The 24166-nt window shown below is 35.8% G+C and overlaps 1 protein-coding gene across 5 annotated transcripts in view; it reads left to right on the top strand.

The window, feature by feature from the left end:
* The window catches only part of GRB14 (growth factor receptor bound protein 14), a 175510-nt gene extending 165106 nt beyond the window's left edge, over window positions 1-10404 (top strand). For all 5 annotated transcript variants that reach the window (XM_016433667.2, XM_007494274.3, XM_056793964.1 and 2 more), the window contains 5 exons: window positions 3397-3513; window positions 3712-3781; window positions 3914-4001; window positions 8249-8342; window positions 9878-10404. In XM_016433667.2, coding sequence (XP_016289153.1) covers window positions 3397-3513; window positions 3712-3781; window positions 3914-4001; window positions 8249-8342; window positions 9878-10024 — 516 coding nt within the window. In that variant the 3' untranslated portion in view covers window positions 10025-10404. The remainder of the gene's footprint in view (window positions 1-3396; window positions 3514-3711; window positions 3782-3913; window positions 4002-8248; window positions 8343-9877) is intronic.
* Window positions 10405-24166: the final 13762 nt, after the last annotated feature.

Raw genomic sequence — 24166 nt, 5'->3', positions numbered from 1 at the left:
GGGAAGAAATATCTACATCAGTGAGTATTTCATATCCACTGGAGTGCAGGAGTGATTGCAGACCTAATCCTATAGGGTTGTATGTGTGTTTATGTGTCTGTGAGTGTGACACACAGAGAGATCCCAACATCTTCCTTTGGTTGCTGCATATTCTTTCTAAGAACTCAAATTATGGTGTTCAAGTTATGTGATAGCAGTTTGATAGTTTTGGGGGATAATTGCTTAATTTTTAGAAAATATACTTCTTTCTACTTGTCCTCATCATTCAAGTACCAACAGTAATAGTATACAGATGTCACACTGTCATTTTATTTATTTGAAGAGAGTACAACTGTTGAATGTCTTCTGGATTGATTTATAACTGGAAAAGACTGGTATGGGATTAGTCCTTTCCACACTGGGTCCTTTCATTTATTAGTGCCTGGCTCATTACCCAACACTACAATATATTTATAAAATGAATGCAGATCCCTTGAAATGCATATTATGTTCAAGAAAAAAATAAGATTTAAATAGAAACATAAGAGAAGTAGTTGAACCACAGGATCCAGCCTCCCTGATTCATCATTAATACAACCAGGGCATTTATTTGTGAATATACAGATCAATGGGATAACTATTATGTTAAAAAAAGGGAAATTTTTGAAAGCCTGATTTTAGTTGTACTACTGCTATCCTCCACTATTTTTAAGCTGTATTTAAGAACTTTTTACATCAAGTTACTCCTGCGGTTTCTGTTGCTGACACAGAATCCCACTGGCATATGTAACAGAGTGTTTTGTTCATTCCTTTCCAAAATGCTCTTGAGGGTTTAAAAAAAAATAATAACAAGAAGAATTTTAGGAATAAAGCTAGCATTTTACAGTTCTTTTCAAAGTGCTTTACAAAATCTTATTTTATCCTCACAACAACCCTGGAAGGTAAGTATGATTTATAAACACATGTGTATATAAAATTATCATATAATGTTATAATCCTGATTTTACAGATGACAACGAGACAAAGACTTTAAATAACTTGCCCAAAGTCCCACAGCTTATAAAGTGAATGAGGTGGGATTGGAATTCATTTCTTTCTGACTCCAGGTCCTTTACATATTCATTGTGCCACCTAACTGCCTAATGAGACATGCCAATAGTTTTTAAAATATACGCGGGAATGCCAGCTGAGGCATGAACATGGGGAACCTCCGTTTTTTTGCTAAAAACTGAACTTCTGACCCAGGCCAGCTGTATCACAATGGGAGTTAAAGTAGAATTAGGTGATAATGAGTACTTTTGTCCTTTATCAGTCCTAGGAAAAACAAGGAGAATCCAAAATTTATTGATGATGGCTTAGGATATTATCTGTACTAAGTGACAAAGCAGCAGAAACATTGCCTTCAGAAACATTCAGAATTCTTTACAGGGAGCATTTTACCCATTCCACAGAGGAAAGTGCTAGAAAAAGGAGATTTTTTGACTTGACTTCATGCATTCTTAATACTGCTTTTACTGTTGCTTTCCTATATGGTAGAGTGAACAAGCTGACAGCAACTGTTTAAGTCAGATTATCCCTCCCGTTTCTGTGTTAGAGTTAAATCCCTCATAATTTTTATTTCTATTATGTCAGTGGAAATAAATTCTTTCTGTATTCCTGCATTTGTTTTCTTCCTGTTTATATTCAAGTAATTAGGAAGTATAGGAACTTGTTTTTTCATTGCTGACTTAGGTACTCAAAAAAGGGAAAAAAAAACACCTGGTTGTGTTTATTTTTTTTTTTTCTCCTAACAGTATTTCTGTGTTATCAGGAACTTTAGATTACAGAGCCCATCTTGGCATGTGAAGATAGAGATATTCTGAGGATAAAGCTATCATTATGATGGAGGCTAGATACTCAGTTCAGACCTACGTGTTTGAGGCAGGTGGAGGCGTTTCATTAATGTCAGCAAAGCAGAAGTACATCTGGCTGGTCGACAGCCGTGCCCATAAGATCACGGGGTGAAAAGGGCAAACTAAGGTGTGACAGCAAATAGAGATTACAGAGACAGCATCTGTCTGGAAAGAGCAGCTGTCAGTTATAACATAAAGGAGCCTCTAACAAATGGAAGATTGCATGCAGGATCTCTAGAAATAGAGATGCACCATAAAAAGATGGTTGAGTGCTCCAGGATGGTTTGAAGAGAACATCACAATATGGTAATAGACTCTGAAGTGTAACATGGCACAAAGTAAGTCTTTAAGTTTTTTTTTTTGTGGGGAGTGTTTTCATTCAAGCACACACTTGACTGTGATCTGTTACATGAAACAAGGACTGGCTGGATCTAAGAAGACAGCTCTAAAAAGTCCTTACTGAACCATGGGGTCCCCCAGATGCAGGTAGGACATGAATTTACCACTAGAGCTTCATTTTAATTTTTGTCCATTGCTTATTACTGGATGGGGAGTAGCTGTTAAAATCTCTATCTAGGTCCTTTGGGAGGGCTGTTGATATTTTGGGGAGGGGGAGGGGAACTTGACTCTATTGTAGCCAGAATTTAGACTCTTATGACTGTTTTTTTTTTTTTACAATTATATAGTCTAAGTACAACTGACTTGGTGTTTGTTGTTGGCAAGACAAATCTCATCTATTACCTCAAAAAAATCATGTATTACCAATCAGTTTCTATTTACAGCTTAAGAGGAAAGAAATGAAGAAAGTTGTTGAATTAAATCAAAATGACACATAATCTTTTTAGTTCTTGTTGATATGAGACAATGTCTCTCTCTTGCTTTTATTCAACAGTTAAGATACCAGTTTTTAGAGCTCTTACATTTATTTGCTCTACCTCACAAAGTGAAAATCGTGTTTCATAAAGTTGTGGAATAATTTCATATGTTCAGTAAACAGAGAAATTATCCTATAACTTTATAAAACATGATTTTCACTATGTGAGGAAGAACAAATAAATGTGAGAGCTCTAAAAACATTTCTCTTAATGCTGATTAAGAGATGAGAAAAGCATTGTCTCATGCCAGCAAGAACTAAAAAGATTATTGAAGGCCATTGAAATGATTATTCCCTTCTGAGTTATATTTTTCAACACTAAATGAGAGTGTGAGCAGATAGTATTGCTTCACTTGACAGATGGATTCACTCTGTACTGTATGTTTTTAATCTTTGTATTCTATCAACTTAATCTTATTGTACTAACAACTCTAAAATAATCCAAACAAAAAATATATATTTTTTTCTGTTTTAGGATCTCCATAATGAAAAATAAAAGTGTTTTAACTTCTTAATTTCCTGGAATGTTTATAGTTTGGTTTGTCAGCCCCCATTGCTCAGTGGATCACCATGCTCTAGAATGAAGAACAATATTGGAAGACAATCTGCCAAAAAATTTTAATATTTCAAAGTGTTTGTTTTTTTTTTCAGAGAAGCATCTCAGAGAATTCCCTTGTTGCAATGGATTTCTCAGGCCATAAAAGCAGAGTTATAGAAAATCCCACTGAAGCCCTTTCAGTTGCTGTTGAAGAAGGCTTAGCATGGAGGGTAAAGAAAATGCATACATACATACATATATATATATATATATATATATATATATATATATATATATATACACACACACACACACACACACACACACACACACACACACATGTTTTCCCCCAGAATATTTATTTTTAATCTGGGGTTTTTGTTTCTCCATCCAAAATTTGAAAAGTGTTTTTCCCCTTCTATGCTCAGAAAAAAGGATGTTTACGTCTGAATACCCATGGTAGTCCCACTGCTCCTCAAAATTCTTCAACAAACCTAGGTATGTCTATATTATTGGAAACAGAATTCCTGTCAGTGTGTAGTTGAACCCAGGAGAGATGTAGTAGAAGATTCATTTGACTATGTAATTTTAAGAGAGAAATATTTAAATATATGAGTGTGATTTCTTTAGCTCTTCATAAGGCACAGCCATGGTTTCATCACAGAATTTCCAGAGATGAAGCTCAGCGCCTCATCATTCAGCAAGGACTTGTAGATGGGTAAGTAGGATATCCAACCTCTACTCTCATTAGGAAGTGCAGATTCCCCTGGGTTGAGTATGGTTGTTGTTTGCTCCTCCCATAGTCAATAACTGGTCTTTTCATTGTCACAAGGAAGTTTTTAGGTTATAAAACAGATGAAGGTAAAAACAAATCAAGATTTCAATTGATTCCTTAGCCATCAGTTACATTTCCCACTCTGTGCCAATTTGAGAAAGTTTATTGTTGGTCACAGATGTTAATTATTGAAAAAAACAGAGTTTGCTTTTTGGGTGCCAGTTAAATTGGCAGTGGTGGCAGGGGAAAAAATGACAACAACAGATATGTTTTGATTTAAGCGTACAACTAATTTGCTATGTTAGTGTGTACATATTTCCTCCGCAAAATTATTCCTACTAATTACACTTTTAAGGTGACTTTTTTTAGAGAAAGGAATAATTGTCCCCCACTCCAACCCCCACCCAGGGAAGGAAAGGGAAGAGGTAGAACTTGTCTTAACAAATTAGATGCAGATTCTTTTCTATTTTTAATGCAGATTTCCTGCTTATTTTCTCTATTAACTTTTAATCTTCTATAGCTCATCTATATTCAAAATTGGAAGAGACTATGAGCAATGTTAAGTGTGATTTGGGGCTAGTGTTTGTTGTTTTATTCCTATGCTTCTTTTGATAAATTAAATAAATTCAAGCAAAGAACTTTGTAAAATTTAATATGTGAGTAGTTCTCACAGGACCTTTAAAGACTTTAAACAAGTTTATATTGTAAGGTAATACAAGGTACTTTGTGAGCACATGATACAATTACTTTATAGGAGTTTATTTCATTTTTTAGTCTAGTCCTATTCTTTGTGACCCTGTTTGGGGGTTTCTGGATAAAAATAATGGATGAAGAATCTGAGGTAAACAGGGCTAAGTGATATTTACCCAGAATGACACATGTAGTGTTTGAGGCTGAATTTGAACTCAGCTCTTCCAGACTTGGCACTCTATCCACTGTTCTAGCAACCCACCCCTCATGGGAATTTATATATATCTTATTCCATTATGATGATATTGTAGTATCGTCTGAATTCCCATAATGTCTATTATTTCTTAACCATTCCTTTTATCTTAATTTTAATAATGTATTAGCAGTATCATATAGTTGAAGAATATTAAAATTTCCTGGGTTTCCCAACCCAATCTGCCCCCAAAGTGGGGACTATCATCTGCCACTTAAGAACAAATGCTGATAATCAATCAATAAGGCAAGCATTTATTGAAGCACCTTCTATGGGCCAGGCACTGTGGAGTCCCAAAGTATTCAGGTACAAGGAATAAAACAATTCTAACTTGCAAGTAGCTTATTTTGTAACAGGGGAGCTAAGTATATACAAAAACATGTACAGCTATTTATAAAACATATATCTGCATCTGCATTTATACATATGTGTATGTATGTTTATATATCTGAATACATATTTATATATAGAGAGAGGATGAAGAAAGAAAAGAGAGAGAAAGAAAGGAAGGAAGGAAGAAAGGTAATTGGGGTGATAGACAAAGGAATTGGTTGTGTAAGGGTATCATATGGTTAAATCTCTGCTTTAGGAAAATTACTTTGGTAGCCTTGTTGTAGGATACAGTGGAATGGGAAGAGATTTGAGACAGAGAGATCAATTAGGAGGCTGTTAACATAATCTAGATAAAGGTAATGAGAGCTGAACTAAGGTGGCAGCTATGCTCATGGAGAGGAGTCAGAAACAAGAGATGTTGTGAAGGTAGAAACAACAAGATTTGGTAACTGATTGGATATCCCAAGTGAGATAGAGTGAGGAGTCAATGATAATGCTGAAGTTACAAACCTGAGAGCCTGAATGGATAGTGATGCCTTTGACAGAAAGTGAATTGGAAGAAAGGAGATTTAGGGGGAGAGAAAATGAGTTCATTTTTGGACATGGTGAGTTTAAGATTTCTCCAGATTATTCTGTTTAAAATGCCTAATATAGAACTGATAATGCAGTACTGAAGCTTATATGGGTCTGGGAATCATTTGCATTGAGAGAGAGAGAGAGAGAGACAGACAGACAGACAGACAGACAGCAGACAGACAGACAGACAGAGACAGACAGACAGACAGAGAGAGAGACAGAGAGAAAGACAGAGAGAGACAGAGAGAGAGAGACAGAGACAGAGACAGAGAGAAAGAGGAGAGAGAGAAGAGAAGAGAAGAGAAGAGAAGAGAAGAGAAGAGAAGAGAAGAGAAGAGAAGAGAAGAGAAGAGAAGAGAAGAGAAGAGAAGAGGGCTTAAAGAAGAATACACACTTCTATTTTGGAGCTCAAAGGGAAAAGACTAGGAACAATTGAGAAGAGTATTTTGTAAAGTAAATATTGAAACATGGGTCTCAAGAATAAGGGAATTTCATAAGAATTTTGCAAACTTATGAAAAGTTTTTCATGAATTGATAGTTGGGAAACAGTAGATGGATGGATACTGTGTTAGATCTTGTGAGCAATACAAAATATGACACAACTGGTTTCCTGCTGTCAAACTATTTAAAAATCTAGTTAGAGAATTCTATTTTTCTGAAAATGTTGAGTGCCTCAGAAATTTCCATTAATTCTGATTCATGTTTGTAGTTATTCTAAATAAGGCTTTGTAGCTTGCATACACTAAATAAGAAAACATTTTTATATTCAGTGTAGCCAAGTGGAGCTGGTAATTTCACATCAAAGATATTTTAATTTCAGTTGAAGATTTTATAGGAACTTGATCATGATATCTAGGTAAATGAGATCCTTATGTGAGGGATTATCACAAGCACTTTTTGAAAATGGAAAAATAATTAATATTTGCAAATAGAAGTTGATCAAGCAGCATTTACTGAATGCCTGCTATGTGCCAGACAACCTCCCAGGGTTGTTGTGAGGAAACTGCTTTGTTAACCTCACAGCATTCTATGGATGTAAGCTATGGCACATACTTTATTAGAGATTTTTAGAGAGAGACTACCTGAATTACAACCAATGAGAGTAGAAAGCATATAGGATTCTCAAAAAGCCTAATGTGATTTTGGGGAGGTTTTCTACAGTGTTTTTCATCCACCTTCAGTCTTATGTCATTTTGATATTACAAAAATAAAGGAAGCTATACCTTTGTTTAACTTTGTTCTGCATCACCTTGGAAGGAATAGTTGGTCCACTAGGTGGTGGTGGTGTTCTTCTCAGGAGTGAAAAAGATTTACAACTTGATTTGCCAATAAAATTCACTTTTGTCCTATCTGCCAATGATGTAATGTCTGGAATTTCACACTAACACAAATGAAATGGGACCATCACTGGACAGGCACCGCAACTCAAATCTAAATGCCTTTCTAACTAAGCACCAGGGAAAGTAGCACAGGATTATTTGCCAGTAGGGTTTGTTGAAAACAGGCTGTTTGCCAGCAATTAATACAAAACTGGTTTTGTGCTGTCTTGCCAGTAAATAAGGATCCATGTCTGGCAGCATTTTTCTCTTAGGCCATTAGGCCATGTCTTGTTTTCTAGCTTGATATATCAGAAGATTTTTTTGCCTCATCTTTCAAGGTTAAAGTGAGTTTTGTTTTCTTTTACAAATCTTTTTTTTTCTATAGTCTTGATGGTCCCTGTGTTTTCCCCATTTTATTCAATTTTCTGCTTTTATCTAAACAAAAAATCATTTCAGAATTATGACATTTCCTTTCCTATTTTTCTCATTGTATAGTATGTCTGTAACATTAGCAACCAACTAAAAACAAAGAAGAAAAGGATCATAAGTAAGATACCCAAGTTAAAAAGTAGTTAAGCCCTCTTTCCAGGTGGGAATTTTTTTTTCCAGGGCCTAATGTGACTTGTGAGATAAAAAAGAGGATACCAATGGCATTTCTTTTAGTTAATAGACTATTCACATTTAATTGGCAGTACTGGATTTCCCTATATGAAAACTACACATTGCCAGTTGTTGATGCTTAAACAGCATTTTATTTTTGAAGGAAAGCTATCAAAAATGAAAAACCAAGCCAATTAAAAATGACATGCTTTAACTTAGATGACAGTTGCAGAAAAAATGAATGAAATCTCTTTACTTGCTGAATTTATTTTATGTAATTGAAATATACATACATGCATTTGTGGATGGATTTACTGCATTCAAACATAACTGGCACATTTACTACTGTTTGACTTTCTATTTCTCTGAAATCCATGCATTCCTCTGAAACAAATCAAACTGCCTTCTTTCTTTCTTAGAGTTTTCTTGGTACGGGACAGCCAAAGCAACCCCAAAACCTTTGTACTTTCATTGAGCCATGGCCGAAAGATAAAGCATTTTCAAATTATACCAGTAAGTAATTTATCATTGTGAATTCTTGTATTGGGAATTATCTTGAGGAGTACAATTTTGGAAAACTTTTTTAAAAAATTAAATGCTATTTGGAAGCTTCTGTTTTGACTGAAGCTATGCTTGGCACAAATATCTCTTAGGTCTGAATTAAAAGAAAGAATAGAGAAAATGTTTGAAAAATTGAATTTCCTTCAGTCATATAAAATTTATTTAGCAATGTTGTATCCCTTGCCACCTGTTGTTATAAGACCCCTAAAGAAACCTTCTTCTGAATTTGGTTTAGTTCTTTCTCTGTGAAACCATTATGTTACAACTTCCATCTCTTCTATTCTACTAATACTATGTTTTATAGCCTTGCAAGGAAATATTGGTTCTGTGAAACATTGGGGAAGTGTTAACATGCACATTTTTTCTGAGCTCAGGTCAATTTCTAAACTACTTTTTTGAATAATACATTATTACAATGATGTCAATTATATCATTCTCATCTTTTTTCAGTGGGGTTCAGATAGAAACAGTCCACAGGCAAGTTGCCATCAGGCTATTTATTGCTTCTTTATAACCAAGTTTTATGGAATTAATTAGGTAGATTATAAAAAACACCTGATTTTTATAGATGAATAAAAGAATTGGGATGTAAATTCATCCTCTGTAGGCTTACTCAAAGTGTCCATGGAACAATTGAAATGACATGTACCTCATACTGTTCCCATATTATTTTAATCTCCTTTGCTAGGTTATTATTACTGGCATTACTACTATTACTATTTGTCTTATTTTTTCTTCATCTTTGAGAATCAGATGCTGTCCAGTGGTGAAGTTATTTAAGAGACAGAACTTGAAATATTGCCCTCTACTCTCAAATCAAGGACATTAAAACTTCCAGGAACCATTCAATAAATATAATATCCTTGTATTACTTATGAATTTTCCTCTCTTCAGAATGATCTGGAACCTCTAAATTGTGCTCTCCAACTTTCTTGATTATATCATCAGTATTTTCTTGCAAGTATCAACTCTAATACCACAAAGTTTAATGCAAAAAAGAATTATTAGGTTGAGATTTCATTGCTTCCGAATGAATTTAATGTTGCAAACTGTGAATATTTATATTGAATATACTGATTGGAAGTGAAGAGAATAAAGTTAACCCTGGAAATGCCTTTTTTATAAGATATAATCAATTGCTTTCTATAAGATATAGTTTATTGCAATCTTTTGTTTACTTTGGCATAGAATTAAGGCATACACAATTGTTTTTACATCCAAATAAATCTTATCAGGTTAATAAGCATATTTTAGTGGGAGTAAAATAGAGCTACATTGTATACCAGAAATACTAAGTTTGAGTATGTCAATGATATTAAACCCAGGAAGTGAACTCTTCCTTAGTTCTACTTCCAAAGTTGCCTTATCTCTGTGGAACTATAAGTTTGGTACCTAAATGCTCACATATGTGATACTCAGCAGACTGTTGTTCCTCTAAGTCATTTGCATTTTTGCCACAATTCAACAGTTTCTCTTTGCCCTTTCAGCTAGAAGATGATGGTGAAATGTTTCATACGCTGGATGATGGTCACACAAGATTCACTGATCTCATACAATTAGTGGAGTTCTACCAGCTCAATAAGGGTGTGCTTCCTTGCAAGTTAAAACATTATTGTTCTCGGATTGCTCTTTAGCCAAAATAGAAGTTACCCCACAAAGAGAGGAGAGAAAAAATATTTCAAAATGATTTCTTAAAGATCATGTCTTGTGGGAAAGCCGTCATGGTGAGACAAATACACAGCTCATCGACAAACTATAAAGAATGGTCTGTGAATCATAAGTTAGAGGCCACCTGCAATTTGCATTGAATTCAGTATTTTAAAATATATTGTAGTCTAAATTAAACATAAAAAAAACTTATTTTTGTGTGTTCTGGTATAGTGTTATAGTTCTGTAATTTTTCCTTCAAACAGGAATCTTTTAAACACTTTTGGGTTTATTTACTCAACTAATGTTGCTGCTCTCTCTTACACATGAATAAAATAAAAAAAAAATTCCTTGAGCTCAAAGTGAATTGTTTGCAGACTCAGTTCTTCACTTCTGTCCTATCTTTGATTGGTGTCTCACAATTTATAGCATGGCCAGGAATGGTGGTACATGCCTGTGATCAGTCCTCAATTCTGGGGAGAATAAGGCTGGCAGGTCTCTTGAGCTTTGGTGTTCTGACTTTAACTGGACTAAGCCATTTGGGTGCATAAATCTGGCACCAATTTAGTGAGCTTTAGGGGGCAAGGGAGGAAGGTGAGGGTGTTTAAGGAGGAGTAACCTGACCCAGATGGGAAAACAAGCAGATTTGAATTTCTAAGCTAGTCAGAGTGGGATCAAGCCCATGAGTAGCTGCTATACTTCCAATCTGGACATGAGATTGGAGACGTCCCAATCTCCAAAAAAAAACCCCAGCATAAACATTGTATGACATTGCTTTTACTTATCAACTGAAGATATACTACATACCATTTGTAAATCTCAATAATTGTACTATTGATTTCACCTAGTTTTTTTTTGGCTATTTTAATAATATTTTTTCTCAATTACATGTAAACATAATTTTTAATAAACATTTCCTGACATTTTGTAATCCTTGTTCTCTCTCTTGCTTCATCCTTTCATCCCCCCTCCTACCTTCCTGAGAGAGCAGGTAATGTGCTAGGGGCTATATGTGTGCTATCATGCAATACATATTGTGGAAGAAACTTACATTAGAATCAAAAATCATGAAGGAAATAAAATGACTCCATCGGTTCCTTCTGTGGCAGTGGATAGCCTTTTTCATCCTGAGTCCCTTTGATTTGTCCTGGATCTTTTCACTGCTGATAAGTCATTCATAGTTGATCATCATATTTTATAGCTGTTATTGGGTACAATATTCTTCTTGTTCTGCATAGAAGTCTTTTAAAGGATTTTATTTTGTTTGTGTGTTTGTCCTGTTTTTTATTTCTTAAGACACAATCGTATTCCATTGCAATAATTTACTGCAACTTGTTCAGCGATTTCCCAATTGATGGACATCCCTTCAGTTTCTAATTCATTGCCATCACGAAAGAACTGCTATAAATATTTTTGTAGGAATGCGTCTTTTTCTTTTATCTTTGATCTCTTTAGGATACAGACTTAGTAATGGTATTGCTGGGTCAGAGGGTATGCACAAGTTTATGGCCCTTTGTGTGTGGTTCCTGATTGCTTTCCAGAATGGTTGTATCAGTTCACAGCTTCACTAACAGTGTATTCATGTCCTGATTTTTCCACATCCCCTCCAACATTTGTCATTTTCCTTTTCTATCATATTAGCCAGTCTGATATATGTGAGGTATTAACTTGGAGTTTCTTTAATTTGCATTTCTCTAATTAATAATGGTTTGGAGTATTTTCCCTATGAATTTTTGTGAACTTCAGGTTTATTGATAATCTATGAGAAAAGTCTTAAAAATGGAGTATAATACATTGATTTATGTCAGGTAAGTCATATAAAATTAACCAGCATACTGTTGTTTACATTAGCTTGATTATTGATGAGATTGTAGAACATGTTAGTTATTATGGCCCATTTCATTTTTTCCTGAGTTTTAAACTTAAAATTTTTTCTAACTTCTACATGAAATATTTTAATTTTTTTCCATATTACATGTCGATACAATTTTTAATAATTGTTTTCTAACAGTTTGAAATCCATATTATCTTTTTGCCATCCCTCTCCACTCCCTAAGAAGGCAGGCTATATGATATAGGTGGTCTTTATATCATCATATAATATATAATTCCATGTAAATCATGTTGTGAAACAACACATATTGTTTACATTAGAGAAAGATTCAAGCAAGAAATAAACAAATGATGTATTTCCATCTACATTCAGGTTCTAACAGTTCCTTTTATTTAAACCCTTACCTTCTGTCTTAGAATCAGTGCTGTGCATTGATTTCAAGGCAGAAGAGTGGTAAGGGCTAAGCAAAGGCGGTCAAGTGACTTGTTTTGGATCATATAGCAAGGAAGTGTATCAAGTCAAATTTGAACCCAGGACCTTGCATCTCAGGACCTGGCTCTGAACTACCTACTGAGACTCCTCACTGTCTGCTCCATCATGATGTTCCTTCTATGGTAGACTTGTTTCATTTTTGTGTTGACTCTGAAATGACTGACTAGACCTACTGAAAAATATATGTATAAACATACACATATTTTCTGGGAGTATACAAATTATGTCTAACATTTTCCTAGGATATACTCTTTACTATGGTAATAGCCAGCTCAAGTCCTCAGCAGTAGAAATTGTGTGACAAAACCATTTGGTTAGTTTTTGCCAAATATCTAAGACTGCCCCCTCACCAAAACAATTCATGCTAAGGAGTAAACCACTGCTCTTCCCTTCCTCTGCCTTGAAGCTCTTATACCTTGTTACTACAGTAATATTATCAGAGAGGTGAAAAACTTACTACTTCACCAGTTAGCACAGTAAATGCTCTTTGATTGACTGACTGACCCTGGCCCATCTTCTCTCTCCATAAACAGACTGAGATGCTATTGGTGGGGTGAAGTGATTTTGCTTCATCTTCCCTTTGGGACACGGTCTGAAGTTTTATTGAGAATATTCACTTGGTGCTTAAAAAACTGATCCCTAATAAATGAAATATTTTATCTGAGCTAGTTATATAACATTGAAACTCTGAAAGAAAATTCTTTTGATAACATCATAGCAATGGAAAACTATTATCTTTCTAAGATATCTACATTTATTTTTAAAAGATTAAACATTAAAGACGTTAATGTATTGCTATTAAAATTTAGGGAAGGGGGCAGCTAGATGGCATAGTGGAGTGAAAGCTTGAACCAGCGATTGGACATCCTGGGTTCAGATCTTGCCTCAGACACTTTGTAGCTCTGTGCCCATGCCTTTATTGCTCTGCCACCTTGGAACCAATACCCAGTATTGATTCTAAGATGGAATATAAGGTTTTTATTTTTAATTAAAAAATAAAATTTAGGGAATTCTGGAATCATTCATTTTTTAAAAATACACATTTTAGTTACAATTATGAAAAAAATCCTTAGAATAACTCATCTTTTCTTCTTTCTGTCTCTTCTCTCTCTTCCTTTGCTATTCTCCTTCCTTTCCCTCTCCCTCTCTTTTCTTTCTTCTTCCCCCCTTCTCCCATGGAGAGTATTCACATTTATATGTCAGTACTCCATGTGTGCATATGAAAACCACTTCTTATCATTTGATGATGCCTCCATAGCATCATCTCTGTGCAGGGCAAGCTATCAGAAGTGGTCAGCTGAGCCTGTTAAAAGTGACATATCTTTATGTGGGTGGCATTTGCATTTCACATTTTCTGAGAAAATTATCCAAAATTTCTTTTGTTTGCTGTGTTTATTCCATATAACTGAAACAGACATGAAGTGAAAAACTTTATGAATGAACTTAGTGCATTGCAGACATAATTGTGTAAATTCCTAACACTGACACAGCTCATCTGTAAAGTACAATCTTAGAGATTTGTTTGGGAGATGGCAAGTGACTTGTCCAAATTCCTACAGCTATGATGCGTTAGTCAGATCTTGACTGAAATCTTCCTGGCTCTAAAAGCAGTCCTTTGACCACAACTCCATTATTTTCTCTTCAAACAATGAGTTGTAGAATGTAAATTTACTTGGCCATAGAATAATATTTGGAGTTTCCAGAGACCCCCTGAAAAGAACATAGAATATGTGAATGGAATAAGATAAGGATAGAATGGAAGAGAGAGAGAGAGAGAGAGAGAGAGAGAGAGAGAGAGAGAGAGAGAGAGAGAGAGAGAGAGAGAGAGAGAGAAAGAACAAACAATTCCTATAAAAACAGTACTGTTTCAGTTTATTAAATGGCTCTGTGTGGACTCAGCTGAACCTGTAATGAAACTAGCAACTTTGTCTCTAGTACAAATTGGCACTATCAGTAGGTGTAATTTTAAAAAATTGGTCCTGGATGACCAGTTTGTCAGTGTCTTTGATATTTGGTGACTATAACTTATTCTTCATTACACATTGCTTTGGAATCAGATTGCTATTGAGGTGTCTGGGTTTTGTAGGCTGTTGCTTACTTGGCCATGGAGTAACTTGCAAGAAGATTAAGGAGGAAGGTTGGGACAGGTAAACTGGACAGAGTTCTCATTTCCTCCTTATTTTTTAGCCTTTACAGTATGGTTTTTTTTTTAATCAAAAGTACGTGATTAGAATAGTAGAGATGCCTACATTCAAAGTCAGTGAATATTGCAGAGTTGTAACAGAGTTATAGGAAGTAAAATTAAAAAATAGGGTAGAAAATATTTTAAAAAATATAAATGTTTTTAGATTGTCCCATTTGATTTTCCACTTCTTTTTTCTACCTTCTGCCATTTAGATAACTAACCAAACCTGGACAGACTTTTATATTATGGTTTTCTTTCTTTGATACTTAATTTGTTATAGTTGACACACTATATCCTTTCATCAGAGGAGAAAATTTTAAAAAATAATTTCTGTCAAGGATTTTTTTTGTTATTTTTTATTCTTATTCTCCAGCAGCACAATATTGAGAAAAGAAGGAATTATTAATTTATATTAAACAAATAGCTGGTCTCATGCAAAGACTAAAATTTATTTAAGACTACACCAAAATTTCTCTATATGAATTTCTTTTAAAAATAAACAAGTATAATTAATTACCAGTATCCCCTTTAGATTATGCATTTTTGGAGTATAGTAATGTGTAGTCTCTAAATTCTTTGAATGTCTGAATTATATGATGACAGTGTTTATACTATTTTGAGGAGCTATCCCCAATATCTTTTTGATTAATCTTCCTTAAATGCTGCTTTTGTGTTGTCACTCTCCTATTCAGAACATCTGGTTCAGATGGTCTTATTACATAAAACATTTAAAAAAGAGGAGAATATCCAGGAATTTGTGTCTGAACCCACATCTAAACTAGGAACTTCGCTCAGCATCTGGGACCTCCTCACTGAGGAACACCGAACCTTCTTCCCCTAGGGCCTTTTCAACCTGTAACATCTTGCGATAAGATTCACTTCTTGATATTGGTGAGTTCCTCCTGTAGTCTCTACTTTGTCACTCAATGTAATTTCTTTTCTAAAGTAATTTCTTGACTTCTTTCCTAATAACAAATCAAAATTAGAATGTGATTCTGTCTTGTAGCTATTTACCCACTTATTTGTGGGGTCATTTGTAATATTTTTTTATGTATTTTTCTTCCCTGAGAGCAGTAATTTTTCCTTAAGGATGTTTCACTCATTCATAAGTAGCTTCTGTTGGAATATTCCAAATGTTTCCTTTTCTACATTAGTACTACATGCTGGGGAGCATGGGGATATTCAGGAAAGATTAGCACTTCTGCTGTGAAGGTGTGTGGAGTAAGCCCTTTTCAGGGCTGCTCATCCATCTTTGGTGTCTATTTTTTACCCAATTTTTATATGTGACTCCAAGAAGCTATAGCATGTGCAGCAGCCCTGCAAAAACATAGGCAGGTTAAACAAAGCTTAGAATAACTGACAGGCCACAAACAAGCCACTGACTTAGGGAGATATCTATCTCAAGCACGTGAAGATGTCCCCCAGTGGAACATGTGGATGAGAATAATTTGTTCCGACCATCATGGAGTGGGGCTAAAGAAGTTACTGTGGGGTTCTCAGAGCTTGATTGGGAGAAACCAAGGTCATCCACTGCATCACAGGTCATCACCAGTCATCCTGACTTTTGTCACTGGACTTTGATGACTTAAGCTGAAGACTTTATGCAACTATCCCTCACTTAAATCCCCATCATGTCATTTGTCCTCTTCAAAGATTAAGAATAAACAACCAACTGGCTAAGGATACAATTGTGCTCCTTTTTTCTTTTTTTGTTCATAAAAATCTCATTGCCATTTTTGTCCTTTGTCCACAATTGCCAGGTGGTTTCTAATAATGTGGCATTGTATTAGATGACATAAGAATAAGAAATATCTAATTTTTAACAAAATTACTTTTAAAATTTTTAATTTTTAATAAGATTTTATTTCCTCAATTACACATTATAACAATTTTCAACACTTTTTTTTGGAAAATTTTATTTAATTAGAATACTTTGCCATGGTTACAAGACTCATGCTCTTTCCTTCCCCTCCCCTCTAACCTCTCCCACTTCTGACGCAATTCCACTGGGTTTAACATGTGTTATTGATCAAGATCTATTTCCATATTATTGATATTTGCACTAGGGTGATCTTTTAGAGTCTACATCCCCAGTCATATCCCCATCGACCCACATGACCAAGCAATTGTTTTTCTTCTGTGTTTCTTTTCCCACAGTTCTTCCTCTGGATGTGGATAGCGTTCTTTCTTATAAGTCCCTTCAAATAGTTCTGGATCATTGCATTGCTACTAGTAGAGAAGTCCATTACATTCTATTATACCACAGTGTATCAGTCTCTGTGTACATTGTTCTCTTGGTTCTGCACCTTTCACTCCGCATCAATTACTGGAGGCCGTTCCAGTTCACATGGATTTCCTCCACTTTTTTATTACTTTGAGCACAATAGTATTCCATCACCAACATATACTACAATTTGTTCAGCCATTACCCAATTGGAGGGTATCCCCTCATTTTTCAATTTTTTACCACCACAAACAGTGAAGCTATGAATATTTTTGTACAAGTATTTTTCCTTATTATCTCTTTGGGGTACAAACCCATCAGTACTATGACTGGATCAAAGGGTAGGCAGTCTTAGTGCCCTTTGGTCATAGTTCTAAATTACTTTCCAGAATGGTTGGATCAATTCACAACTCCACCATGTTAAAATTAATTGTGATTGGACTCTGAATATTTATATAGGTGGTCGCCAGGGATTTAATTTCTAAATCCCCAAATGAATTACTAAAGTAAATTGAATTTATGATAGTTTATTTACAATAGAGGTAAGATATTAAGGAAGAGAGAAAAGGGGAGAGATAGATAGGTAGATAGAGCTTTGGCTTCTTCTGATACCAGTTAGAATTTCTAAGCCCCAACCAGGGGAAGAGAGTCTTAAGACAATGGGCCTTTCTCAGAGGTTTAAAGGCAGGGTCACTAAGTCAGTCTTTCACTCTCCAATGGTGACCATCTAAATGGAAAGAAATCTGGGTATCTGTCTTCTGGTTGCTCCTCAAGTGTCTGTCTTCCAGTCTCTCCTCCAAGTCAGAGAGCTATTCCTTCCAACTTGAATCTTGAATCAAATATCTCTTCTTCTGGTCTCTGGTGCTCTTTTTAAAGATCTTTTTCTCTTGTGTCACCTCCCCTAAATTTCACATCTGTCAATCACAGTAGATGCTTTTCTACAGGACTTCCCACTTTTTAGTTCACACCTTCTTTGGTTAGATTATACCTTTTTGGGTTACGTGTTTTCAAGAGGGAGAGATCTCTAATAGTTGAGAGGATCAGGTATTGAATTGAATCAATCAAACCACCTTCTTTTAGAAGGTGGTACCTAAACAGTGCTTTGAAGAAATCTAAGAAAAGAGATACAACTGATCGGAGAGAGTTTCCAGACATGGTGGACTACTTGGCCAAAGGTTCAGACATAGAAGATGAAATGTGACATTCAGGGAATACTTTAAGCCAACTTGACTAGAAGGGGAAATGTGTGTAGAATAGTATGAAACAATAAGGGAAGAGTAGATAAAGAGAAAGACAGTGGAAGACTTTAAATGTCAGGTGAAGGATTTCATATTTTATCCTGGAGGCACTAGGAAGCCACTGAAGAGTTTACCAAAGTTTCTACTGCTATAGGTTGAAAACTTTTTCATTTGACAACATTTTAATAGAACAATTTAATAGAATCATCCTCACTTATTTACAAATTCAATGTCAAGTAAGTATTTATTTTTGAGAGCTGAGCCCATGGTCTCCCAAAGTGCAGGATCCTTCTAAGTGGAGTCGTCAGGTGAATAAGAAATGAGAGACAACTGAGTCTCCAACCTGTGCGTCATTCAGCCATTCTGCCTTAGCATGGGGGTTTGTTTATTTTATAGTGTTAGTGAGTACTTCTTCTGGCTTTTCTGGCAAACAATCATTTTTCAACATACATGAACTACCAGATAATTGGATATGTCACACATTAACAAATCACTTAATCAACATTCTGTGATCATCTACTATATTGCTACAACAGAAAGGTTTGTGATGGAGATAAATGACATGGACAAGGTGATCTGGAGGTTAGTTCCTCCTGATCAGCCAGGAGAATCATTGATGCTTTTGATCAGTTTTCACAATCAATCACAATTACTTAGGAGATGGGTAACAAAACATTTCATAGCTAGGTACAGGGTTAGAGGGTAATTTAAGACAGACCAGAATCAGGAATTTCCTCAATTTCCAAGTTACATTTTTCTCATGTTTCATTAAGGCACCTTGGCGATGTTGCCTGGTTATTGTAAACTTAGAAAAGCAGTGAAGTGTGTCAGTGACTCGTATTTCTAGAGGAATGATTGATTGAGGCTTGTGGGTTTGCTTAAAGTGGGTGTGGGGCCTCTGAGTGTACTTCTAAGGGAAAAGGGAGGAGTAATGGGTGACAATCTTTAGGTTTTAATTCTGTGAATGTAATCTTTTTAGGGTAATAATCTGGGGGGGAATAAAGCGGGGCATATGTGTGTTAACCCTATATCCATGTTCTCATCTATTTTTACTGGAGATAAGTAAGAATAATAATCATAGCAATTCCAACAATAAGGGGATTTTAATAAGGAAAATCACTTAGGGGGGTTTCAATGGATGTTTCCATCCTTCCTGCTTTGCAGTCCCCAGTTTTCACATGTGACCATGTCAAACAGCGTGGTCTTTGATGGCTCCCAACATTTATTAAATATCCAGTATTTGCTAGATATTAGGTAGTAATGGAGAGACAGCTAGCTGATTCAGTGGATAGAGTCATGAAGGACTTGAGTTTAAATTTCACCTCAGGCACTTACCAACTATTCCATCCTGGGAAGGTCACTTAATTCCTATTTGCCTTAATTCACTAGAGAAGGAAATGGCAAACTAGGTATTTTTGTCAAGAAAACCCTATGGATAGTATTAAAATGCTATGGTCCACAGATCCAATCAACAAAGTATTGGACATGACAACATCAGATAAAAATAGAAGAAAATATGAATGAGAAAAGTCTTCTTTCAAGGAGGAGAAATGTATTTGTTGAAGCAATGAAGGAACATGAATAATTTTAATTTTTAAAAATTTCCTAAGAAGGATCCAAATAAAATAAAATCCTGAGGAAGAAAATAATATTTGTAATTGTGGGGATTGGGTTCTGTTAAGAGAGTTTTTTAAATTAATTTCTCCTTTTTTATATTTAAGAGGAAAAGGAGCAATAATATTTTTCAGTAAGAGATCCCCTGCTGTGTAGTTTGGCAGTTAGAGATGCCCTGCTGTGCCTCTTGGCAGTTGTTGACAGAAGGGTGTGCCTGAGTTGGTTTGTAAGTTGCAGACTGTTGGAAAAGGCTTTTTGTCTGGCTCTCCTGAGGAGAGGGTATGTTGCTAGCACTCTTTCTGATTATTGACAGAGAAACGGAATAAGACTTTAATAGCATTATTGATTATTGATTAACTTGGGTAGATAAGGTAGATAGATAGTGGTTATATTGTCATTTATAGAGAGTAGTGAGAGTAGGTGAGGACTTTGGCTTAGAAGATTCTGCCCTTTGATGAAGATAGATGTAGGGCTTTCTAGAAAAATTTAGTTAGGATTGGGATCTTGGATATGGTTATAATCTATTATAAGATTACTTTCACTTTCCTCCTTCCTATTTCCTATCCGTATTTCCTAATAATAAACTAAATGTTTTGCATTTAATAAACTGCATACTGGCTTTTGATCAAATTCCTGCCCCTCCCCTGCAAAATTTAGCCCTTTACAGTTAATAGAAAAGATTACATTTGGGCAGGAATACTACCATTTTCAACATTAAAAATTTTGAATAAGAATTTTTGGGATATATGGGTTTGAAGTCAGAAGACAGGAATTCATATTTATATAATACTTAGTAGTTTACTAAGAACTTTATATACCTTGTCTCTTTAGAAAGAATAATCCTGTGTGAATAGTTACTACAATAGTAGTACCACCATTTCATAGATGTGGAAGCTGAAGCACAGAAAGAAGAAATAACTTTACTTAGGATGCATAGTTGATGCAGCTAAGTTGCTCAGTAGATAGAACACTGGACTTGAGTTCAAATCTGAACTCAGACACTTATCTGTGTAATCCTAGGCAAGTCACTCAATCCCTGTTTGCCTTCATCCACTGGAGAAGGAAATGGTGAACTAATCCACTATCTTTGCCAAGAAAATCTCACAGAAAGAATTGGTGTGCTATAATCCACAGGGTTGTGAAGGGTGGGATGTGACTGAACAACTAAACAGCAACAACAAGGACACATAGCTAGTGAGTATAAGAGATGAGACTTTAATCCTTAGAGGAACTAGGTATAGGTTCTGGCAATGATTCTAGCTGTGTAACCTTGAACAAATTCACTAATCTCAGTTTCTTCATCTATAAAATGGAAATATAGTAGTAAATGTGTTATATAACCCATTATGTAATTAAGTTAATTTATTTGATTAATTAATTTAGAATATTTTTCCATGGTTACATGATTCATATTCTTTTCCTCCCCTCCTCCCTCAATCCTCCCATAGCCAAGGAGCAATTCCACTGTGTATAACCCATTGTTTAAATAATATATAGTGGGCTACAAACTTTTGGGCCCATAGAAATATAAAGAATTGAAAGAGAAAACTACCTCCAAAAGGAGATAGTTTAATGGGAAGGACAGAGAGGGATTGGAAATGGAAAAAAAAACCCAACTAGGAAACTCCCAGGGCCAGTGAAGCACAACCTTTGCAATTATAAAAAAAAAAAAAACAAATTTATTGAGGGTAGGGAAATTATAAATAAAGTCCTAAATCTATACAACTATAACTCCTTCCACCAATCTACACTCCCCCTCATAGGGTTTGTTTTCTGGCCTTCTCAAGCCCTTCTTATTCACTCCCTGATCTTATCCAACCCCAAAAGCTATTTGACTACCTTTGTACTACTGATTGTCTTTATAAAGCTGAGGATGCAGGACTCACAGATGTACTGAGTCGTTACCCAAAGCCTGGGATTGGTTTCCTAGGTAAACTCAAAGCCCTAGGTGACCAAACCCTTGGGTTTACCTTAACCAAGTTGTTTCTGATGGATTGATCTCTGTAGGTCTCCTCCAAGCAGCTTTCCAACCCAGGAATTTCCTAATCTTTTCATATGATGTCTTTTCCCAGGGGATGCCAGAGCAAAGATCCTCCTTATCAGCTCAGAGGAAAGCCAGATTAGGAGAGACTTTTAAACCTAGGAAACTCCCAAGATCCTCCTCTTCTTCCAGAATCTTCTCCCAGGGTTTGTTTCTAAATTTTCCTCCTTTCCTCTTAAAGACATTTCGTGCATTTTTCTCTATCCCTTATCATTTATCCTTACAGACTGTCAATGATTTTGTGCAATTAGGTGGGCCTGGTGCTGACATACCATTTTTTCTTGAGCTAGACAATTCATAGTTGAAGAAAATACCCATCAAGTTGGAAACTCAGTTTTAGAGAGTTCCCTATAACTCTGAGAGGCCAAGACCTATCCATAGGTCACATAGACAGTCTGAAGGGGAACTTAGTCTTGACTTCTGACTTTGTAACTGGTTCTCTAACATCATGCTATTTGTCTTGCCTATGGATGAACCATTTCAGCCACCCCAGGTTGAACTGTAATAACAGGTCTGTGGTGCTTTTAGATGCATATTGGTGTGTCTACCCTGTGATATCAGACCTGGCACCTCCTCTTTATGGTAGGGATTGTACATTTCAGTTATTTCCTATGAACATGGAACTTTAGTAAGAGTAGCTTATTAGGAAGGATCAGAAATTCAACATCACTTCTATTGACTTTATTGTTCTTTCCCAATTCCTCTTAATTCTAATGGCTTCCCTTTGGTCATCATTTCCAATTTATTATGTAGTTTTGCAGGTTGTCTTTCATTAAATTGTGAGCTCTCTGAAGGCAGGGATTGTCTTTTTTTTTATATTTCATTGTATCCTTAGAACTTAGCTCAGAGCTTGGCATTTAGCAGGCTTTTAATAAATGTTTCTTGACTGATTGACCTTGACTTTCTGTATCCATAAGACCTCAGACTTTAGGCCTGTAACTGCATGGACAAGAGCTTTGCCCATTGGAGTACTGAGAAAATAGACACTATGGGTTCTTCCATTACTATTGAGATAAAGTAACTGCCATTGATCCTAAGAGGATTAAGGTCATCAACTGTCCTTTGGTTATCAAATATACCTTTAATTCTCAGTTCCTCTGATTCAGAGTCCTAGCCTTTCTAGGTCAACACTTCTTCCTCTGCACCTACTTTCTGTTCTTCATGTTCATGTACCTCACTCCAGGGGTCTTGAATCCATAACCTTTTTTGCCCTCCATAATTCCTATGATATTTTTATAATTTCTATGGTGTGCTTTATATTTGCTATTCCAATTAACAAATTACCTTTCATATTTGACCTCTTGATTTCATACTCCTTCCATATTTTTGGGCTCACAGAAGCCTGGATATTCAGAGAAAACTATATCCCTTAGGATAGTCTTCAGTTCTGGTTGCAGCTTCACTCATTCATTCCATCTCCTCCTCTCCTCCCCGGAGGACAGGAGGGAGGAATAGGCAATCTCCTTTCTTCTCAGTTGTCACTCCCAGGCCCTCCCTCTCCTGCCAGTGCTCTCTTTTGAGTCATTTCATTCATCTGTAACATCAGTGGATGTGAGTGTCCTTGCAGAGGATTTAAGAGACCTTTCGTACCTTCTTTATCTCAAGAGATATATTCTGCCAAAACCTGTTATAATAATTAGTCCATTTTAAGACTATGTGCAATATAATTCTGTCTCAGGTCCACATAATTCCCTCCTTGGATATTTTAGGGAGTTTATATTAAATGAAAAGTTGGGAGTATATCCCCTATTGCTCAGAGCCCCCAGTTAGGAAAATTGCTAACATTTATCTCTGCTTTAATTTAAATTTATATTTGTCCCTAGCTAACCCTGGTCTCTATCATTGAGGCAAAATTCAGGCTACTCCTAACATTTGGGGAAAGAAGTAGGAAGACTATATTACTGGGTCTGTTAATAGATAGATCCTGGGAGGAGATGACTTTTGCCTGTAACTTCCCTCAGTCTTTGAGGATGTGTGAATGCTGACTTTAGCCAGTATTCTCTTCCATGATGTCTGTAGGGTCAATTGACCTCCTAGATCTTTCTTTTCTCGATCACAATTTAGCTCTACTTTTTTTTCTCCTTTTTCTGGCTACAGCTTTGCTGTTGATTCCTTCCAGTTCATCTATTGAGCTCATCTATCCTTCCCTTTACTCCTGCTAGACCCTCAGAAGAGGGAGATGGGAGAGAAGAGATGGGGAGAGAAAAAAAAGTGAATGGGACGGAGGAAGAAGGAGAGGAAAAGGAAGAAGAGAGGGCAGGGAAGGGGAGGCAAGGGGAAAGAGAGACAGACAGAGAGAGAAGGAGAGGGAGGAATAGAGAGAGAGTTAGGTGTGTCATTTAACCAGTTCCTAGGGTGACATACAAACCTTGTTCACAACTAGTTCACAGCAGTGATTGAATCAATCAAGAAATGTTCTCACCTGATAGAGGTTTCAGAGTAAGTGTAGGAGGTGAGGAGGGAGGTAATTCTCTGATAGGCTCAATCAACACCCATTGGTA

This window comes from Monodelphis domestica, chromosome 4 (genome assembly GCF_027887165.1).
Source record: "Monodelphis domestica isolate mMonDom1 chromosome 4, mMonDom1.pri, whole genome shotgun sequence".
NCBI classification, from domain to species: domain Eukaryota; kingdom Metazoa; phylum Chordata; class Mammalia; order Didelphimorphia; family Didelphidae; genus Monodelphis; species Monodelphis domestica.
Note: the sequence above shows the minus strand (reverse complement) of the source record. Positions and strands in the feature narration are given on the sequence as shown.